The 22,260-nt window shown below is 42.9% G+C and overlaps 1 protein-coding gene across 1 annotated transcript in view; it reads left to right on the top strand.

Annotated features, from left to right (window-relative positions):
• The window catches only part of ARHGAP20 (Rho GTPase activating protein 20), a 61,440-nt gene that overhangs the window by 6,880 nt on the left and 32,300 nt on the right, over nucleotides 1-22,260 (top strand). The window contains exon 2 of the mRNA XM_063330674.1: nucleotides 3,721-3,806. Coding sequence (XP_063186744.1) covers nucleotides 3,721-3,806 — 86 coding nt within the window. The remainder of the gene's footprint in view (nucleotides 1-3,720; nucleotides 3,807-22,260) is intronic.

Below are 22,260 nucleotides of genomic sequence, written 5' to 3'. Positions count from 1 at the left end.
TTAAAAGTGATACACACAAAGTACAAGAGAGTGCTTCATCTTTGATTCCCTTTTTTTGAGGACATCATGCAAATGCTGCTGTATGTTGCCCTTTTTCACAGAATGGGAATTAATATTTTAGCTTGGCAATATTAATTTACATAAATTCCATTATCCACCTAAACTGCGAGTCAAAATTAGCTGAATACTGGCAGTCAGGAATAAATTTTTCCTCCAACCAATGACTTGTGAGATACTGCTGAAAGTTTTACTGTAATCCTGCAATCCATAGGGGTTATGATTCCTGAGGAGAGACAGCATATTTTCAGTGATGGTTTGCAAGGTTACTGTCCTTGGCATGGTGGGCTGATCTGCTCATAAACCACCTACCATCACAGTTTACAAAATAGTTTTTCAGAGTGTGTGTCTGATCATTATCTGGTGTAAATGAATTCTTTTGAAATCTGTAGCCCTATGACTGTTTATACCAGATGAGAAACTAGCCAAATACTAACACGTACCACCAGTCCAACAACTGAAAAAGCAAAACTTTTTGTCTCTGTTAAAAAAGCGGTCAAGACAACCACCACCAGAAATGCAGAAAGTATGAAGTTAAACCTGAATCGGAGGTGAGGGGGGCGGGAACTGAAGCTTTTGAACGTGGGGAAGGCAAAAATAACTCTAGTTTGTCCTGACTGTTACAAAATTATCATCTTTGCATCTGGCACACTGTAAACATTCATTATGGGTACTGATTTTATGATACATTTCACATGGGTGTGACTCAGCCAGCAAGTACGAGGATGTCTCTCTCTGTGTTGACCTTTCTAATATTTACATGAAAAAAATGGAGGTTTTGATGTGGGACATATGTTGAGAAATGCTTCTCCGTGTCCCATGCTTAAATAATTGGTCATTGCATCTCCTTTTGCTCCCAAACATCTGCTCTGACTACAGCTGTCCAGGATGTATCTCCGCATTGCCAGGGTGACATCTTTGCACGTGTAAACCCAGTGAAACTGAGGAGAGCCGGCATCTGTGCCCAACTTAGCCAAAAATGAACTTGTTCTCTTCCTTCTCAAAGTAAATCAATTCTAGTTATCATGATGGTCACTTATTTTATTTTCTCAAACTCTGTACGTAGCAAAATAAAAACAAACCCTCCCTTTCTGTCCGTAGTCAATGTCTCTGTGTAATGTTTTTATTTGCATGCAGCTGACCTGACTCACTTCACTGTTGCTGTGAAAATTTTCCTTTTCCAAATCTCATCAGTGGTCTTTTTATGTTTTAAGGCTCTTTTATTTTTGTTAAGCTTTGCTTAGTAGCTGTGTTAAAAGGTTGCCTGGAGAGGCTGTGGAATCTTAACCTCGGAGATAACACAGACCTGGACTGGGGGCGGTCTGGAGCAGCCTGGTCCGACGGGTCCTGCTCTCAGCAGGTCCAGAGAGGCTGGACCAGAGGCCTTCTGGGATCCCCTCCAGCCTGAGTTATTCTGTGACTCTCTGCCAGTCATTTGAGCTCTTATTAAACTTGCTGTAGTCCTAATCTTTACTTTGGTCCTCAGATATTTAAGTCAAGACGGGAATCTCGCTGCCACAGGCACTATTCAGTGCTGCTCACCCAAGCATGAAAAAAATTGCCATAGTTGAGGGAGATTTTAAAATGCTGCATTTTTTTCAGTGGCTTCCTTTTCAGGCCTGAAAAGCCAAGGGATCTAAGATAACCAAACCTCCACTGCATTCACAGGGGCCGAGATGCTCTAGTTTTAACCACCCCTTGAAAGCCACCTGCCCAATAATCGGACTTGCAGTAGATTTCCAATTGAGAGTTGATGTTTTATATAGAGTCCTACAAAATGTAGCTTTTCTTCTGTATTATGTTAGACTGCATTGTGATACAGGTCTCTTTTTGCCTTCATATTTGTAGATATGCTGCTTTTTAAAATGCTAACAGCTTCTCAGATTTGCTAGCAGTAAGACAAACTGATTCCATTTGCTAGAAAAATTTAGCAAAGTATTTTCTTTCTTTTTTGTTCAAACCTAGCAAAAATGGGCATCTAGGTTGTTAGTAATCTATTAAATTATTATCCAGTTATTTTCTGATGAGATAGAAGACATCTAAAAGTTCACCGGCTTAATTTATCAGTCTTGAGAAGGTTATTTTTTGATGAAAGACAGAGGGAGGAGGGGATATTTTTTAAAGGTGAATTGAAATTACACATTTGAATTTATAACAATTGCTGCACAATAGCTGTAACTGAGTATCTGACAAAACAAACAAGCGTGCTCTACATAAATAAAGGGGGAACCAAAAAAATGACACAATAACAAATGCGCTGCAATGAGTAGGAGAAATAACACTTGTCAAAAGCAAGTAAAGCACGTAGTACTGTAGATTTTAATTTCTCTGAGGGGAGCACGCTGTGCACCTGCTCAAACAAAATGTGTGCCACATACAGCACTTGCATTGGCAGAAGAATCAGTTGTTCCCTAACATATCTGTTCCTGGTACTCAGTGGTTATTTTTAGTATAAGGAAAGAAAGTCTTGTTTTGCGATTAACTGAGAACAGAGACTTCATGGCTGGCAAAGGTTCACCTGTTTGTGGGCTCTCAGTGGCATAAGGGACCGCGCCAGCATTAGAAACTGTCCTGTCAGGGTCTCAGGAGGAGTTCAACCCTGGCCCTTTTGTTCATCAGTTTATTCTGAAAAATATTTGAGCTAAATAAGGTTACAACTACCCTTCTGGTGGAGAGTGAGTGAGGGGAGAGGTCATGCACCTTGGCAGCAGGCTGCACAACCGGTTCTAGAGAGCAGCTCCAAAGTTAGGGCCAGGACTCCTTAGTCCTGCTTCTGGCTGCAGGAGGGAGAGGGTACAGTGGGGAGTACATTTCTGTTCGGGGAAACGTGCAGTTTTGTTTCCTGCGGCTGCTTTTGAAAATTTCTGCCTCTGGGGAAAGCGGTGTTGTTTAGTTGCTCAGTATTTTTACTGTAGTGTTCAACTTCACTCCATGGGAATCCATGCTCCCTTGGTAGCTACTGACATTTTCCTCTCTTCCCTATGCTTTGTTCTTTTTTTTTTCCTGCTGCATACTCTGTCTTTGAGTGTCTCCTTTTTCCCATTCCCTTCCTAGTTCTGTGCTAAGAACTGCCCTGCCTCTCACTTCCCTATTTTGTCCCATACATAATCAGGAATGACAAGAAATGTCATTATTGACTACTGAGAGACACGACGTAATGCTCCAGCTAAATTAGTAGGAAAGGAAAATGCCCTCATCTCTAAAGATTTGGAAAAAAAAGGGTGGCCCAGTGCAGTGTGTAGGGTTAGGTGGGTAGAATCCAAACCTTAACTTATGGTAAATGTCCAATCTGACACAGAAATGTATCAAGCATTTGAAATCTGAACCACGATGTGAATATTTGATAAATTTAAAGTGCAATAGATTATTAAGGCACACAAAGTGGTTGAGGACAAGCTCTAGGTGTTTACTTCATGGGTGCAGTGTACCTCAGGTATCTGTGTATAGACACTAATTATCAGCTTTTCTTTATAACTCTCTTTCTGGTCGCTCCTCTTTTTCTCAATATGTGGTACTTTACAACCGTTTTTCCCCCTCCAGGGTTGCTGATGCCAGTAACTCAGCCTTTTTCCCATGTGGAGTCTGGCTGTGACAACTCTGTATGCATGCAGATACTGTTCTCAGTCTCACCTATGATTTCATTTTGTCTCTCTTTCCAAACAGAAAATGAAGAGTTTGGCCCAAAGACGCCAGTCTGCACCATCTTTGATCTTTGTCAAAGCACTTAACAGATCTCGATCGGTCTCGAGGTGAGTCAGTGAGTTTTTCCTGTTTTCTGCCTTGTACGCTTAAGCAGCACTGGGCATAACTCAGGAGTGGTTACTGTGGGATTGTACAATTTAATTTGAGCTAAGTTTCTGTCATGGACTGCTGCATGGTAGAGGCACTCTGGGGCTCTGGAAGCACCTGCAGGTTTAGGACAATGCTGTGGGCCAGGATCTGGTGGTCACAGTCTTCTCCTGTCCAGCATTAGCAGCTTGCGGGGCTGTGTATGTGGGTGTGAAGCATTCAATGTTTTTTGTCTTCATCTTCTGCCAGGATCAGCCGTTCCTCCTCCCTCCCTACACCAATGTAAAGCTACCACAGAAATGGGAGTTTCTATGGAGCTGGTCCCCTGTCCAGCCCCAGCCCTGACCTGCCATTTGAACCACTCTGCATACATAACTTTTGTCTTCCTGCACTACAGTTCATTGGACTTTAAACTTACAAAACATAAGTGTTTATCGAGAAGTGAACCATCTGGTAGGCTGTTAATGCTTCCAGCTGTGCAGAGCTCTTTACGAAGAAACATTATTGAGGGAAATTAAAGGATGGCTTTGTAAGGAATATTTTTTCCTACTCTGTGGTGTGTTAAGTAATCAGTATGTGAGCTTCGGAAAGTTCTTTGTGTTTGATCTAACTAATACCTGGTTTCATATTTGTCATCATGCAGAATTCCACAGTATTTCAGAAATCTGTGAAAGTATTCTGTGAAAACATCAGAGTTGCAAAATAGGAAAGGAAAACGAGTTGAAACTACTTGCAGGTCTTTTTGCTGGCTATGAGATAAAAGAGGAAACTTAGAAATGAATTCCTAGAGGCGTTTGCACCTTTTTGTGTAGTCTAGTGGCATGAGCCTAGGACTGAGAGCCAGCAGCATGTGTTCTGGTTCTGTCTGTAAAATTTCTTCTGTGGCCTCTCTCCGACTTTGTTTCCAGGTCTTTAAAATACGAAGAACGGGTATTTTGCAACCCCTTCATGAGAATACTGAAATTGCTTAGATTGTCTGTACTACCATATTTATTCTTCATTTACTATTATTTCTTCATTGTGTTTGTCGCTATGTTCATAACTGTGGTACCATCTTTTGGGCATAGCTGGGCATATTCATAACTGAGGTTGTGAAATTAGAGACGGACTATGGAGAGTAGCAATAACTGGAGAGTACAGGGGGCAAAAGATGCGCTCTCTCAGCCCTTGGACAGTAGGGTTTCTTGCAGTTCATACACCTATGTCTCCATAATGTCTTCCCTTCAAGCTGTCTTAAGATTTGCTCCTTGATATTAAGAGGATAAACTATATTTGACGCTTATATTTCAGTCGTCTGTTATTTGCCTGCTGGGTTCAGACATGAACATTTTTCTTCAATTATACTTTTTTTTGGTTTGTTTTATTGCCTGCTCCATAAGTATCAGAAATTGGACATAGCTGGAGAGCCACTGAGTGGGATACACACTTAGTATGTACATTCTCACCTGTAAATATGTCTTGCTTGTATAGCCCGGATCGGAATTATTTCCAGACCGAGTGTGTGGAAAGACTTTTTTTGGGAAGGCCAGTTGGCAGAAACTTTGTGGTGGAGAGGACCGAAGAAGGGGAAACGTTGCCGTGTTCTGCAGCAAGGGCAATGCTTTGCCTACCCGACGGGCCCTGATGCTTTCACAGTTGGTGGATGGATGCTGCCCCAGTCATGTCTGTCCCCTGCCTGTGGCATGCAACAGTTTATCTGCTTCTGTTGTTTTGAACTGAAGTCTGTGGCCGTAGTGAGAGGTACCGTGTGAAGTCTGAGGACCCCGGAACCAGAGCAGGTGATTTTGTAGCTTCAAAGTCTAGCAGTTAGAGGGTAACACTTTGGATGGTGTTTATTATTGTTCACGGGAGCAGTAATTCTCACCTGTGCCCGACTTCCTTGTTTGGCTGTGCGAGACACATTCCTCTTCATCACCAAACTGATGGATGAGTTTGAACTTTCCACTCAGTTTGTTGTGTAAATGCTTAACTCTTGTGAAGTGCTTTCTCTTCAGGTGAGCTGAAGAGCACCAAAATGACTTCTCATGTTTTCTAATCTCCTCCAAATGTTTTATCTCAGACCTGTCTCAGCTCTTAGTTCCCCTTCTCGTAGACACAGCCAGCCTGCAAAATCCATTATTCTCCTCTGGCAGTGAACCTTAATACTGGGACTCCATAACACTTACTTGTTAATGGTTGATTAATGACTTGTAGATAATAAAGCTCCTATCTGAAGTTAGCAAACATCTGTGAGGGATTTATATGAATCCTCTCACCTCAGCAGCTGGCTCACCTCAGCATTTGTTGAAATTAATGAGCAAGTGCAAAGTTTAAAAGGGCAGGAAATACTTAAAAGCACAAGTCAGTTTGTATTTTTATACCACTTTATATGTCAGGTGTCCTTGGTTTATATACAGGGCACTTTCATAAAATGTGATGGCACCCATTTTGGACAGACTTACTTTGGGGCATTTTAAAGTTTATTGATGGTATTTATTCAAAGAAACCACTGTGACATCTGGAGATGGCTGTTCAGCATTCAGATGATTAAGGGTTTTTAATGGTAGTGGTGTTGTGGCTCTGATGGTACAAGGATGCAAGTAAGGCAAGATTATCTAGCTGGAAGAAGCTTGTTTGTGCCATTGTCCTCTTCTTCAGTCCTGAAAGAGATGCAAATCTGAAATTCTTATGTGCTTAAAAGCTTGTCTTCTTTTTCCCCAGCTATATCATTTGGTTTAATGAAAGTTAATCCTTCCTTACAAATCTTGCCTTGCCATGTCAGTCATATAAAAGGAGTTACAAGATACTTGGCCTACAGAAGACTTGGGATGGCTGTATGGCACGGTGTTGTACAGATGTGCAACCACGCTGTAATCCCTGCCTCACTCAACCGTAACTGCAGGCAGCAGAGGAACGTAGTAAATAGTACAGGTATTGTAGTGGAATTTGGGCCCTTACTTCCAAGAGATGAAAATATGCAGACTATTCATTGCCTCCTGTTCTTGTTTCTCTTCCTTTTTTCTGTGCGGCTTCTCTTTCCTCACAAAATAGTGATGAGTAGGCATGTAAGGACTGCTTCACATCATCAGATGTCCTCTTTGGAAGCACTTTGAGCAAAGTTATTCTAGAAATACATTGGAAAAGTAAGCTTTTGATGTTTTTCTTGGCTGATACTCAGATGCAGGAAAAATAAGTTTGATTGTTAACTCCATTAATGTGTATGAAAACAGCAAAGGATTCAGGTTAGTTATATTTGGCCCTGGACCTGTTCCGTGGTTGTAATTTTCCTCTTACTTTTTCTTGGTGTCCTTTAATGAAAACTGCACAACTTACTTAATGATATACCTCCATGCAACACAAATTATGGGTTTGAAACAGAAATGTCTGAGGCCTGGATTTAAGCATCAGGTCTTGTCATCTCAAAATAATTGATATAGAATAATAAAGACTTGTTTCAAGCCAAATTTTCAGCCTTTGTTCTGCTGCCCCTCAAAACAATTTTTGCATGTGACAAAGCCCAAACTCCCAAGTTTCTCTTCTGCGTTGGCGGACTTCTGCTCGCATCTCGGCTACTTCACAGGGACAGCCAAATCCTGTGTTGCCATCGCTGGCAGCTTCTCCTTTCCTAATGCACGCCTCACCAGATCTTTGAAAGTGATATTTTTACATGCTTAAACTTATTAATATAATTTCAAAATTTCTGAGTCTTCATGACCATTTATAGATATGTGTATCTACACACTAAAGGTGCTAAAATATTGGTAATAAAATGACCCTTTCTTACAGTGTCAAGCATGTTTATGATGTTATTTTGGTGTAAGCTAGAAGCAGGGGCTGTTTTAAAAAAATTAAGCATAAATTTAAAAAGGTTTTATGAACAAATCTTTAAAGAACCTGAAAAGGAAGGACCTAAAAACTCACCCCCACCCAATTTTATTATGTGGCTTTTATAGTTGAAGAAGTTAAAGGTAAAATATGAGGATTTCACAAGTTTCCAAGGTGGTTTTTCCCTTTTGTACATTGAAGCAGTGTTGTGCCATTCACCGAGAGGCTGCTCTTCCTTCTCCCAACACACAGTAAGTGATTCTGGCATGTTATCTTCCAGGGGTCCCGTGCCAAATGCTAAATATCCCAGATAACGAAGATCATATGTGTAATCTAGTAATACATTCCACTTGGCGCTAGTCAAATACAGAGTGTTCCCGAAGTCTTGGACATCGTGTTTTCAGGGTTTTAGTCAGAAGATATGTGGATGATCCAAGCTATGTGACTAGATGAAGACAAAAATAGAGACTTTTAATAAATGTAAATTGCCAGAAGGCCTTAACTGTCTCTTTTTCACAGGGAAGATGAGTATTTGGTGTTTCAGGCGAATCCGATTGCAGGGAGGAAAGGAATGAAAGTTCATTGCAAGTAACTAACTTGTTAAGTAGGTGTTTCGGTTGTAATCGTTTTGCTCATTCTTCACTCGTTTCCATGGTAGCGAATAATTTCACCTAGCAAAATAATCTCTGCGAGGCGCGTTTGGTTGGTGAAGCTCAGCACTTCAGCACATCGAAGCCGGGGAGCCTGCCACCCTGTCTCACCCCACAGCCATTTTATTTGTCGGCTGTCACAGGACCAGGCCTTTATGGGCAGTTGAGGGCTGTCCCCTCAGCCACCATGTGCCACCCCGGGCACCATGACAGCATTTGCTGGAGTGTGGAGGGGGAGATGGCACCCACCGGGCTGAGGCCACCTCGCTACCGGGGTGCCTGTCCCCATCAGCCACCACAGAACCATGCTGCGCAGAGGAGCAGAACCCTTGGCCAGGGCCACCACAGCCTGGCCCATCAATGGTGCCATTGCTGGTGGCATGTGGGGCATGGCCTAGGGTCACCCCGCCGCAGGGCACAGCGCTGGGATGGTATGAGACAGATGACGCCTCGTGGCTAAACCTGAGGGGCCGCCACATTGTGCGTGTGTGTGTGGCCATTTTTGTGTGTGCCTTACACCTATGGTCAGGGTGGGGTTTTGCCTGCGAAGCAGTTACACACCACCAATGGTGGTGGTGTGGGGAGAGATGGGCTCCAGGCCAGGACGGGGCCAGGTACTGTCCCAGGCTCCTTCCATTCCGTTATGCAGGTATCGCAGTTTGTGTGGGAGGGGGTTCCCTTGAAGGCCGCAAAAGGGAGGTGAGGGGGGAGGATAATGGAGTAACAAGGTAACTGTAAGATTTACAGTGTTTGAGGCAGAAATGGCTGCCGGGCGAGCCAAGGCCCTGCTGTGGCCCTCACCCGCTGCCCCATGGCTTGTGAGAGGCCGACTCGGGTGGCGGGGGGGCAGGTAGCTAAAACGCTAGGCATGCACGGGCACAACTGAAACAACATCTCTAAAGCCTCCCCCAGTGCCCTCGGCCACCCAAATGGTGTGGTCACAAGAGATGAGGGCTCTTAAATGCCTTCATTCACCTTAAGAAGGGGCATGCCGTGGAAGGGAGCCCTTGCAAGGCAGTCTTTCTGAAGCCGCAGGGCTTGTGGGTTTTTTGGGAAGGGCAAGGGCTATCGCTATTGTCTGAGTGGTTCCCCCAGGTGAAAATCAAAGTGGCAGCACCCTGGGGGCAGCCCTCTGTCCTCCACTCTTCATTTTACAGGCCTTCGTCTGAGAGACCCCAAAACACTCAAGAATACAGAAAAGCCATTTTATGAAAGAAAGGGAGAAAAAGGGCAAAATCCCACAAAACAGAGTTTCCCAATGTGAGGGATTAAGTATGGGCACCGCTCGCTTTATCTTGACTTGTGGTATTTCATAGCTTTTTCCATAAAGCTCCAGCTCCGGGAGTCATGTGATTATAAAAATCACAGTTTCATTAGAAATGAAGTTTCTGGTCATCAGGATGGAGGGAAAATGCTGGTCCTAAAGACCCAGTCAACAAAGCAAATGAAAAGTTCTTTGCTTCTGGGTTTAATTTCTAGATATAATTTAGCCTCGACACATCTGGTCAGGATTTTATCTGAGATTTTCCATTTCGTAAGAAGTTCTGATGTTGTAACATTTTATGCTTAATCTGAAGGGACAGAAATTTGAAAGAATTTCCCCAAATTTCTCCACTCACTAAGTCACGTTTCCTTATGTACGATAAGGAAGCATGAATTATTTTTTTTTAAACCATTATTTTGTTTCAAATTGTTCTTCCTTTTTAATGGGATTGCACATAATTAAAATAACTTGTGATGGTATTGTACAAGTTGTAATTTTAATAGTATTTTTAATTCATGCTTGATTTAAGCTAATTATGACACTGGAGTATTGTTTCCTTAAACCACGTGCTTGAACGCAAAAGTTATTTTTACATAGTAATAGCTGGGGATAAAATTTTATTAACTGTTAACAAGGAACAAAGTGGACTTTCTGAGGCCTCAAATGGCCTTTTAACTAAGAGATTGGCATTCCTGTCCCCCCGCTGTGCTTATTCTGTTTGTTTTGTGTGTGAGCATGTGTGTGTATATGTGCATATGTTTGTTTTCGATAAAACCCATCAGTTCTTCATTTATGACATACAAACTGGCTTATAGCGGTGTTTGTACATCTGGAGATGGAAATGAGCTGCGGCTCTCAGAGATATGCTGCCTTTTTTATTAAAAGAAAAGGACTAGAGGTAAAAAGGAGGAAGGCTTGGAAGGGGGTTTTGGAGGGATTGGAGTTTAAATGAGGGATTAATTTTATAATAAATGACTAATAGTTTAACACTAGCGCTGTAAGCCGATTCCCCTTTGGATAGAGTTGTGACAGTTTTAAGGCAAGACAGTGAGGGGCACTGCTCATCGGGATGAGCGCAGGGCCCTGCTTGTCCAGATGTCTCACTGTCCACATGCGCTTTTGGCTGTGGCCCATTTTGGGGGCTTTTTGGATTAGGCCTTGAGGTCTGGCAGAATGCAGCTGTTGTCCAGCCATTGTGTATCCCTGATTTTAGACAATAAAATCTCTGCCAAATGACAGTCTGGCCAAGCAGTTTGGGCAGCGGCATACCTGAGGAAATCACAGACTGACTCGCTCAGACTGCTTTGCGGTCGTTTATCTTGTGTAAACAAGCAGAAAGCCTCTAATGATGTGCAGGCTGATGTGCAGCCTCTGGTGCTCTCACTTCTTACATGGGCCAGCATTAAATACGCATTGAACTCACCTCCTGGGTGATACAGCATCGCTTCTCCTGGTCTGGTTCCTTCCTCATGGTGCACAATACTGCTGGTGAGGAATTTTTAATCACATCACGGGAGTAACAGTCTGTCTTTAGAGTCCTTCTGTGCCCATGTCTTAAGAGTTTCAGTACTGGGGGCTAGATCCAATAAAGGATAATTAGCCTCAAGGCCAAGACATGGGAATAGTTTAGGTACCTGAATCTAAAACCGTGACTTAAAAAACATCATCTCAGTGGCTGCCTGACCTCCCAAGTGCCTCTGCTCTCTAGGCACTCTCCTACTGACCAAAGAGCTTCCCAAACACCTCAAGTTGTGCTTTTCCACATCCCAGTATGGCATGACTGTTGGCAGCACTGTGCAGGTCTGTGTTAAAGAACTAAACACTGCTTTGTGAGATGCTCACGGGAAGCTCCATCCACTAGTCCACAGACCCTATTTAACCTGCCTGGGCAAGGCCCTCACAAAAGCAGTTGCAAATGTTGATGTCTTTTAAACCTCTGTCCAAGTCCCTTTTTCTGGAGTCTTTTTTAATAATTGTTTAGGGCAGTGGTTGCCGAACATGCAATATCAGGGCTGACGTGGGAAGACGCCTGGCTCATTGGATATTTGGCAGGAAGAGACTATGCAACCAAGGTTTGTGCCATCTAGCAAGCTCAGTGTCAGCCATGCTAGGTGTTTCTAGCATGCTCCTTAAGCAAGTCCCCACAGACCACCACTGCTCTTTGTGAAACTGCTGGCCTCAAAGTTGGTGTGCTTTCGATGGATCACCCAGGTTCAGCTCTTTGCCTCCTTCGGCAATTCATATTCTGCTTCCCAGAAGAGGCATGTAACTACTAAAGCAGAGGGTAGCTGGAGTGAGTGGAGGCTTTCCATCTCCCTCCCACAGTTGAAGGTGGGCCACTATGGAGAAGGACACACAGTGTTCCTGGGACCAAAAATCTTGTGTTCACAGGAGCAAGCCTGGCTCTGTACATGAATGGTAAAAGCACTTACCTGGGAGGCGAAAGGCCTACGTCTGTTCCCAGGATTGTTTTTGCATATCACGCACTGACACATCCGTGTTCAGCCTGTCCTGTCCCCTAGCTGAAAGTGGTTGTAAGTACCGAGATGAGCGTGCTGGTTTGGACCTTCATGCAGTGCACAGACTGCATTCAATGGGAGTAGGTATCTCAGTACATCTAGGTGCATCCTTGGTCTTCATGGCAGCATTATTCAGAAAATGCAGAAAAGAATGGTAAAGACCTGAATGAATAAGCAGAGCTGAGGTGTTTTCATCCACCTTCCTTCCCTCTGCATTTTTTTCTGGTAGTGAAACTGTATCCAGTATTTTGCAGGGCATCTCATTTGTTAGCGCGCCTCCGGAAACACATTGGGTTGCTGAGCCCCTCCAACCAGGCATCCTCGCGCTCATTCCTCTCAGTTCTGCTGTCCAAGAGCAGGACACGTTTCCTGGTGAGTGGTGTGTCAAGTGTGACATGCATTTCTACAAGGAGGTCGCTAACCAGACACGGGCAAGCTCTTCTGGTATATCAAAGGCTCAAATAAACATGGGGAAAATTGTCATCATGGGAAAGGCTCTTGTGTTTCCCCCTTCTCCAGGCTGCCGTTCCTTGCAGGTAACTGGCCTGTGCCCGCTTCTCCCTTATGTAAAGTAATTACCATCAGGTGCAGGGATGTGGGGAATCCTCTAACGGCTTTTATCCCCCACTCAGATCGCTGGTGGAATAGAAACCTCTGACAAACCTGCTGGAGTAGCTATGTGAAAAACTCATTGACTATGTAGGCAGTTAGTTACAGGACAGCAAACAGGTGCATGTGGCTGTGTCCAATTTGTCTGCTGGCTGTTCAGAAGGAATCTGGGTCATTACACTTGCAATAGCTGGCAGTGGCGGGCGTATCAAGTAATCTCTTCACTGTAATAGGATAATTCCTTTGCTGTAGTACTAGTATCAAAATATGGTTTAAAGCCCTTGAGGCAAACCAAAGCCAGATTTGTTCCTGTTACATCTGGGACAGGTGCAGTGAAGTGACAATCCCGTCTTCCATGCGACACCCGTATTGGTTGTCCCTCACAGGGAAGTGGTCCTTAAAAACTTAAGCCAATATGAGGGCTGAGCAGATCCTCCCTTCACATCTGCGGTGGAGCTTTATGGAGTTCACCCCACATTGTCCCACAGTTGTGGGCATACAGGCAAGGCCGGGCAGCAGCAGCTTCAATGAGAGCTGCAGCTTGCGGAGGATAAAGCGTGGTGAAGGGGCTTATCTTTTAAAGGCAGTACTTGCAGCTATTTATAGGTCACTTTGTATGTGATTACTTTGTTTACAGTCAGCAAATTTTCTCCTGAAAAAGGGCCATCAGGGAACGGCAGCTGGTGGATTCCAGGTTTGCTTTACCTGGCCACGTATTTGAAGCCTTGCACTGTTTTGAATGCATTTGTTTTTCTTAAAACTCATTGTTACCTAACTGCAGGCTCTATCCAGGTGGCGTGAACTGAGGGGGGGAAGAGCCTGACTGAATTACTTCTTGAAGAGTGGGAAAAACAGAGGCTAAAGAGGATGACTGTTGAGCAATGAGACTTTGAGAGACTGTGAGAAGCCCCCCTGGTATTGTGTGAGGTGACTGACAGGCAATAAACCTAGGCAGTCACCTAGAAAATGCGATGTTTCCCTGTTAAAAAGACACAGTCACACAGGTGCCTTGTTCTTGCCCATCTACAGCCTGTGTAACTTGCAGGTTCAGACAATGGGGTGGGCAGATACTCACACGTGGGCTCACTGACAGCCATACATGATGGTCCAGAAGGGATTTCTAAAGATGCCCACACCAATCTTTTCACATCAGCTTGAAATAAATGACCTGTTTCTACAGAGATCTGCAGCATGTCCTGGCTATTTTTGGTAGCCCAGAGTTCCTGGCTGTTACATGACCTGTGCTGAACTCTTGTAATACAGTTTGCAAGAAGATATTTGAAACACCCTTTTGAAGGAAAGGTTAGTTTCATCCATGAGGTAACTCAAAATCAGTGGAGTTGAGCAAGGCTTTTAAATGTCCCAGTTGTGATTAAGTGGGATTAAATGTCCCAATTGTGATTGCTGCTTCGCCAAAAAGTTAAGGTAGGACAGAAACCTTACTCCTTCAGGCTACTAAAATAATACTGGATCCTCCTAGGGGGACATGGGTGAAACTGAAATCTCAGAGTGCTCCCCTGTGTATGCCTCCTTGGAATGGGTAGGAAGGAGCTGGGGTGGAAGTGGCAAAAGAGGCCTCTGTACCTCCAGACTTCTTGTAGGCCACAAGAAGCTCCAAAAGGCCCAGACAACCATGGTGCAGAACCGCAGTGCTGGAGTGTTAGTTCTGGCCTTTCTTTGCCCTCTGTTCATCCTATTTTTTTCCTTCTCCACCCCCCTCCAGCTCACTTTTTTTCTGACTTTTTTTTTCATCTGAACAACAAAATCTTTGTCTGGGTAGACAATACCTGGAACGCCATTTCCCTGGTGCAACTGGAAGGGGAGAGTAACTCAAAGTGGTGGTGCTACGCCACTCAGTAAAACTGAGTGGGAACTGCAGTGGGGAATAAAAGATTGATCCTTCCCAAAGGCCAAAAAAGGTTTTACTGGCTTCTGCACGTGAATATGTGCTCCCCCAAACTTCTCCCCTGCTCAGGGAGACTTGGACCAAAACCCCTTGCTGGTTGCTAGCAGAGCTGTATAGCAGGACTGGAGGACACCCACACTGCAAGAACTTTTCAATAGGATTTAAATAACTTGCACTAAATTCTTTTCTGGTGGAAATAGGCAAAATATGACTGAAACCTGCGCTGCTAATTTATACCAATAGTGAATTTTGCCCTTGTGCTAAATTTTCAGAGTAAACACCTTGCAGCTGTTTGTTAAAATAAAACAAAAAACCTTGGAAGTAAACCAAACCACAAGCATGTTTCCTGTCTCCAGCCACCATGCTGTAGTACATATTTGCTTTGCAGAGGATATTGTCCTTTTGGCTATGTAGAAATTACTTAAGTGTGGCTTGTTTTCAGTTAAGCTGCCAAGCTTCCATCCTGAAAGGTGTGAAGATTTTTTTTTTAATGATGCATTTTGCCCTACAGCTATGTGATATTTTACTGCAAGTCGTAATCATTAGTACTGATTTTTGGAAGACTACAGAAAAATAATAGTTACAGGCCTCGACGCTTTGAACATTTAATATAAATCATGTTGATTCATCATAATAATTTCTATTACTGATTATTGTCTGAATGTTACTTATAAGTAATAAGTATTAGTGTTATATATACTTATAAGTATTATTATGTTACTGATTATTGCTTATATTATCTGAAGGATATACTTACTATCTGAAATCATCTTTGCATGATGTCAAAATCTTATTGAATGATGTCAAAATGATGCATGATGTTAAAATCTTATTTTAATAAGATTTTGACATCAGCAAAGATCATTTCAGATACTTACAAAACAGCTTTTAGAATTCTAAAATAATTTAAGTTGGAACATTTTCTCAGTATCTTTTGAATTAAAATGTGTACATTGAGTTTTAGAAGCCGAGAAGCGGTACCTGATTTTCTAAATATGAGGTAGCCCTGCTTTCTGCCCTAAAATGTAAATTTATCGATTTATCTGGGCAAAGTTTGCTGCCAACCTCTGTTAATATTCATTTTCATTCTGTTGTCCAGGCTTGTGCTTGCGCTGCCTCTGCTGGAAGGGAGGCTGCCAGTGCATTTGGATCCAAAGGCTCTGGGACCCTGGTGGGACTCACTGGTTTATCCTGGGTGCAGTGTTTTCTGCTGCAGCTTGCTGAGGTCCAGCCGCTTGCACGGGTAGAGTGAGGACAGCCCTGTGCTAGAGGCTGTGAACTGGGGCCGACGCATGCTCCGAGGCAGAGTGCGTTCCGTGCGTTCCACAGGCGCAGTCCATGAGGGAAAACGCAGGGGTGTGAGAGGTGACTGCCTTGGATTTGTTCCAATACATTAGTTGTAAAAAAGAAGTGGCAACCAGTAAAGTACACTTGTGAAGTAGGAGCAGGCGTTTTAATACTTAGAAAGTAATTAATGCTCTTTGAAAAACTGAGCAGATCTCACTTGCTTCATTGTGCAAAAGCTACTGTACGCGATGGTGATGGCCTGGGGCACTTTAATGGAGTGCTGGAGAAAATAGACTTGCTATTTCTGGAATGCTGCACCGTTTTCACAAAGTGCTGCTTCAACTGTATAAGATTTACCATAGATAACAGCAAGCAAACATGCCCAGCATCCTTAGAAAGAAGCTCCCTTAGCATAGCGGGGATCAGGTTGACAGCAGATTTTCAGAAATGGGTTGGCAGCCCATGTGATTAAGAGAGTTTTATGCTTGTCTCTCCAAGTCCCTTCTATAAATAGTCAGTGTAAAATTACAACAGCATACTAACTTGGCGTCGGCCCATATCTTACCTACCGCCTTCCTAGAAAACACTCCTACCCTCCAGGCTGATACATTTTGTGCTTCCTTTCACCCTTCAGGTATAATTATTAGAATAAAGTGCTGCATAAATTTAGATGAAAAGCATATTCTGAATCATGAGGTGTCAAAGTGGGAAGAAGCACCAAAGACCCTGAGCATGCGGGTGACTCCCTGAGAGCGCTGGTCATGACTGGAAGGCAGTGACAGTAGTGAGTGGTTACCACCATTAAAAATGCAGAGGATTTTTTTATATAACCTGCCTGTCTAGATAGAGCTCTGAGCCTGCAGATTGCTCCGTGTGAGTGAGCCTTGTCTGCCTGGAGCCTCATTCATGGTGAGAGGAGCTGCAAGTGCTCGGCCCTGAAGCCAGCAGGTCTGTGGGTGGCCACACCAAACAGGTAGTGGGGACAGGGCAGGCTGGGACAAGCAGCTCTTTTCAAACCATGCGCTTTAATGAGCTCTCGGTATTATAGAGACTAAATTCATCAGGAGCATAAGCAAGACCATATCTGTGGTCCTGTGTTCAGTCCCAAGCGTAGGCATTTGGTTTCAGTGTACAAAAAATGGTCTTCTTTCACTTAGTTTTTCACCCTTCTCTTTTCTGATGTGATCCATTATCATGATATTTTCAGGTTGGCCAGGATGAGGTACAAGTCACGTCCAAACTATCATTTATTATGAAATTAGATACGTGTTGGAGTCCTGAAATGTTAATATTGCACTTGACTGCACTATAAGCAGCCCTGCAAAGGCAGATCAGTACTCACTGCTGTGTTACAGGTTTGGGATTTTTTTCTACTTTATCTCAGGGGAGATGGGGCTGCACACCAAATTGGAGCTCTTTTATTTTGGTTGGTTAAAGAATAGTTCTTAATACCTTATTAAGTTAATTACCTTGAATGCAAAATACCCTCCAGCCACACAATATGGGTAATATGTGTTATGTGATAAAGGATTTCCAGCAGTAAACCATCTTGGCTTCCAAGCTCCAGTTAGCAGGGCCTGCCTCGTTAGCAAAAATATGAAGCAAGCATCTATTAAGGTGCTATTGAAGTTCCTTCTCACAGGGAGTTTTAGGAGCTTAAGGGTCTGAGTAGGAGGCACGGAAAAAAAGTACAATTATTGTTACCTGATTTCCAATATAAGCTCTATTAAGAAAATGAAGGAACTTGACATCTAGATCAGGCTTGCTTTTGGGGGTATCTCTGCTGGTCACAAATCACATGTTGTCCCTGGCTGATAAATCCATTTTGGCAAAAATCTGGAATGTGGGCTGGGCTGTAGACGTTTCTTACTGTGCAGATAGCTGCTGTTTTCACTATCCTTGAAAGGGTGTGAATAGCTCCAGCTTCTCTCAGTGGGTTGCTTTAGCCCAATGCTGTGACTCAGTGATGATACAGTAAATGCTTTGCTGAGAGAGACTGAAGTTGAAAATTCATTGGCTTTATTTTTCCTGAAAGATAAATTGCTGGTTCCTTACAGCCATCCAAAACTGGCCTTTGAGATGCACAAAATAAGCCTCTGAGCACCATGAGGAGGGTTGGCTGGTGCTCTGCTTGGTGGCCTCCCTGGCCTGTAGCCAAGACAAGGTTAGGTTTATGTGGCAACCTGCAAGGTCTGTGTGTGCAGGCACAAAACTGGAAAGAGCTTCTAGTTCTCACCTGGGCTTCAGCACCGGCACAAGCATGCAGTATCTTTGCTTATCGCACCTATGTGTGAAATGACTATAGGCTAAGTTGGTCACTGTGAGAGGAATTTGGAAAGGTATTGTGTATGTGTAAGTACTAGACAGACCATGTGCAGCCCCTCATGTGTCTGGGCTGAGTCAGATTTCAGCCTTTTGAATAGCTGCCATTTTACTGCTCTGCTAATGAAAAGGTGCATTTCTCACCTGCCTTTTGTGAAGGACTTCAGAGGTTAAAGAGCAAAGTGATATTTTATTCCAATAGGTATCAGTCGTGCAAAGAGCATTGGTGCTGTATCATTAGAGGAAATCAAGTTCTATGGCTGCAGAGATATCATCAGTGGAGAGAAGTTCTGGCAGAGAACAATAACTGAAACAACAGAGTGAGATTTAGGATGGAGCATGGGCAGTCTGTGAGAGGGATGTCATATACCTGAGATAGATACCTGCGATAGCTCATTCCAGCTTAGGTACCTTGGAACAGATTGTTCCTCTGAGGCATCTTATAGCTTAACCTAAATCATAGATAGGCTGAAGTCATCATCGACTGAAATAAAGGGAAAGCTTTCCATTGGCATAAACGATGTTTGGATCATGGATTTAGTAACCATGTAACATGGGCTGTTAAACTCTCCTTTGGAAAATATAATTTTTTTCATTGTTTTCACTACAAATAGAGAATAAAGCTGAGCTCTCCATTACACCAAGAATAAACATTTTGTGGGTCATGCCATTCAGGTATTAGTTGTACTGAGAAACTCCAAGGAAGGTCTGCAGGGGGAAGAGGTAGTATCTTTTGTGCTTTTGTGGTTACTTTTGTGGTTGACAAAGTGAGCAGTGATGCGTTTGCTTTCACACTGAATACAACAGGGATGTATTTGTCAGTGTTTGGCTGACTACTTTGGATTTCAACTTCATATATTACACCTACAAAATTGAAGAGTTCTTTTAAATCATTGTGTCTTTTAAATAGGCATAAAATGCCTATTCTGATTAAATTGAAAAAATAATAGGTGTAAAAATTTAGACTCTGGAAATGCCAGAAGAAAAATCTTCAATTATCTTTCTAGTACTTTTCAGCCAGTACAGTGATTGTAGTCTTTTCCTGAATAACTCGAGAATACCTCTGTAGATATTCTCAAGTTACAGAATTTACTCCTTGGTTAAAACCACACATAGAAATTTCAGACCCCAAAATAGCACATTTGGGAAAAAATGTCCACTTGAGACTGGAGAGTTAGAATGGCAACACTATCTAAGCATCAGTATCAGCCTTGCTGATTCCACATGAAGTGGAACATGGCTGATTGCTGTCTCTGCAGGATATCCCCATCTTTTGGAAATCAGTTCACAGTTCCTTCTTGACAAACTTGGATGATGGCTTCTTTTTTTTCTGACAAATTGGAAAGATGTTATTTTGTGGGATTTTTGCATGTGCTAATCATAGAATGACTTTTAGGGGAACACAGAGAAGACCCTATATTACTTACTTTTACTTTTTAAATTATATCAGAAATCACGCTGACTTAAGTACTGATTTTTGCGTAATTCTATTAAAAGGAATTTTCAGAGTCAGTATTTGAGAGCTTAGCACTTTTTCAAAATTAGACACGTTTAACGGTCAGAAAAATCAGTGAGCCATTAAAAACTGAACTCCAAAAATACCTCTCTCATATAAATCCCTATGCCTGAGGGTATAGCTGATCTGCATTTTCTTCAGTGTAATAAAACAGGTTTCATTCATGTCTTGTAACAATGGAACATTAATTGAGAGGATCAAAAGCATGCTTTCCAAAAGGCATTTTTGTCACTGCTGGTGAATTTCCTCCATGTTCGTTCGTCCTGGGGCTTTAGAAGGTTCTGGTTGAATTAATGGCTTTGATTTTTTCCACTTTGTTTCAAAGGAAGAAAATATTTTCACTTTTTTTTTGATAAGGCTTATCAGATAAACTCTATTAAAGTATGTGAGCGTGCTTGTCAGAGTTCAGATGACAGAGAAGCTTGAAAGGCATTGGGTCAAAAGGAATCGGGTCAAAATGCAGATTTCGCTAAAATAACTGATTTATATTATTGCATTTTCCTGTTCTAAAACCAAGTTTAATTTGCTTGACCTCTGCTGGCATTAATAAACCTACTGCACCTTCCTTTGCTTGCCTGCATGACAAAGATGTTGCTTAGTTTAACTTGGGAGGTTCCGGGGCTTACAAATCAGGATGTAGAAAATGGACAAATGGGAATAATCAAACAGAGTTGCCTATATGGGGACATACGAGCCTGAACCTACAGGAAAGACAGTAGGGGCAGGCACTTTGGTATGATTTTATGAATGTTTCTGCTGATTTGGTTACACCGGTGTAACATGAAAGGGCTGTTTCTAACTATTGTTGTTACTGGGTTCAAATATAAGTGAGTATTTCCCTGACTTAACCTTTGAGGTAGAGGCCATGCATGGCTTTCACACAGATGGACTGGTCATCATTGCTGATTTCTGCTTAAGTTTCTATGCCAAGTGTTGCTAGGGAGTTTATGAAATCAAGTCCCAGTAACCTACCAGGGACTGATGAACTGGTGAATTGGTGAATTCCCAGTCTCACAGAAGTGGCAATGTAGGAGAGATGCTTGCTGTTCCCCTGACTCCTGTTGCTGGCCACACCGCATGTGTTACTGTTGTATTGGACCAAAACTCCTCTCTCTGCTTTAACCTCTGCACTCCTGGGCAACCCTTCTGCTGAGGAACGATCAAATAACTTCAGGTTTGCATTATTCCTTCTGAAAGTCATTCCTCTTCTTTATCTCTTCCCTGAAGAGGCAGGTAATGAAAGGCAAGATTAGGACATGGTTTAAGATGAATTAAGTTGAGGAATTCTGTCAAAAACTCAGGCTCCCAGACAGAAAGGGGAAACCAAGGCCAAACAGGGTTCTGCCCAGCAGGCAGAGATCCTCACCAGCTCCTTACAGATCAGTGAAAGTGTGTCCTGCTAATGTAGGCCAATCTCAGAGCTTATCCTTTCTCTCCCAGCTGTCAGGATTTCCTAAATAATTTCCTGAGTAATCCAGCCACAGGCATCAAGGAGAGGAGGGTCGGGAATCATCCAGGCTCTAAGAGAGGTACAAGAAGGTTTATGACCTTTTTTGAAGGTTTTCTCTGCTCACTCTTGTTTTCTTTCGTATCTCTCCCATTTATTTTGTGACTTTCACTATATAGAGTCCATTTCTTCTCCCAGCAACGTCGTTAGGTGTTTGTCATCCATTCCAGCGGGACCAGGAATAAACTATAATTGCAAAGCTGCTCACTTCAGCCTTTCCTTGCCAAGCTGGCCCTGCCAAGTTTTAGCTTCATTTTTCTTTTTTAACAAGAAAAAATAAGTAAATACATTTGAATAAAAATCTAACTGATTCATTCAACCAAAGGGAAATGGTTCATTTGGAGGCACCTCTAGGGAAAGCAAATAATTGAAAAACTGCATTTAAAAATAATGAGTAAAGATGCTGACGGGTCCTGGTTTTAATCCAGAAATTCATTATTTGAGGTACACCAGGGTGTAGGAGACCCAAGTTCAGTTCTCTCACCTGTCTGGGAGAATTTGAAGCCGTGTCTCTGGGTTTCTAAGGGAGAGCCTGACCTGCAGTCAGCTTCTGGAGAGCCCTAGAGGAGGAGTGTCCTCCCCTCAGACCCTCACATTCATTCAGCGTGGCAATATATAAATAGACATTTGCGCTGCAGTAACTATTCAACTACTTTATGTCATGCAGAATAGTTATATCAGGAGGGCTGAGAGAATCAGGTCTCCACCATCAGTAACCTTGGATTTCAACCTACTCAATATCTCCTTAGAAAATATCAGTGTCTTCCAGAAGGGAGCCTGATCAGCCCCCCATAGACCTGGGTTTGGATTATCCAGCAGCCTCTACACACCACAGCCACAGACCAGCATAGCCGTGCTCCAGTCACATAGGTAAACCCTGCAACGGGAGCTTACTTCAGTGTGGGTTGTGTGCTGGGAGAGGGACTGAGCTACTGCTTCTCATGTTGTGTCTAATACATGGTCTGTCTTTAGCAAGGTTCAGTTGCACCTTATGTTTGTCCTTGATTCTGAATTATTTCTGTACGTTGCT

Source organism: Chroicocephalus ridibundus, chromosome 1 (genome assembly GCF_963924245.1).
Source record: "Chroicocephalus ridibundus chromosome 1, bChrRid1.1, whole genome shotgun sequence".
NCBI lineage: Eukaryota > Metazoa > Chordata > Aves > Charadriiformes > Laridae > Chroicocephalus > Chroicocephalus ridibundus.
The sequence above is the reverse complement of the archived record's forward strand: the minus strand, read 5'-3'. Positions and strand labels throughout refer to the sequence as shown.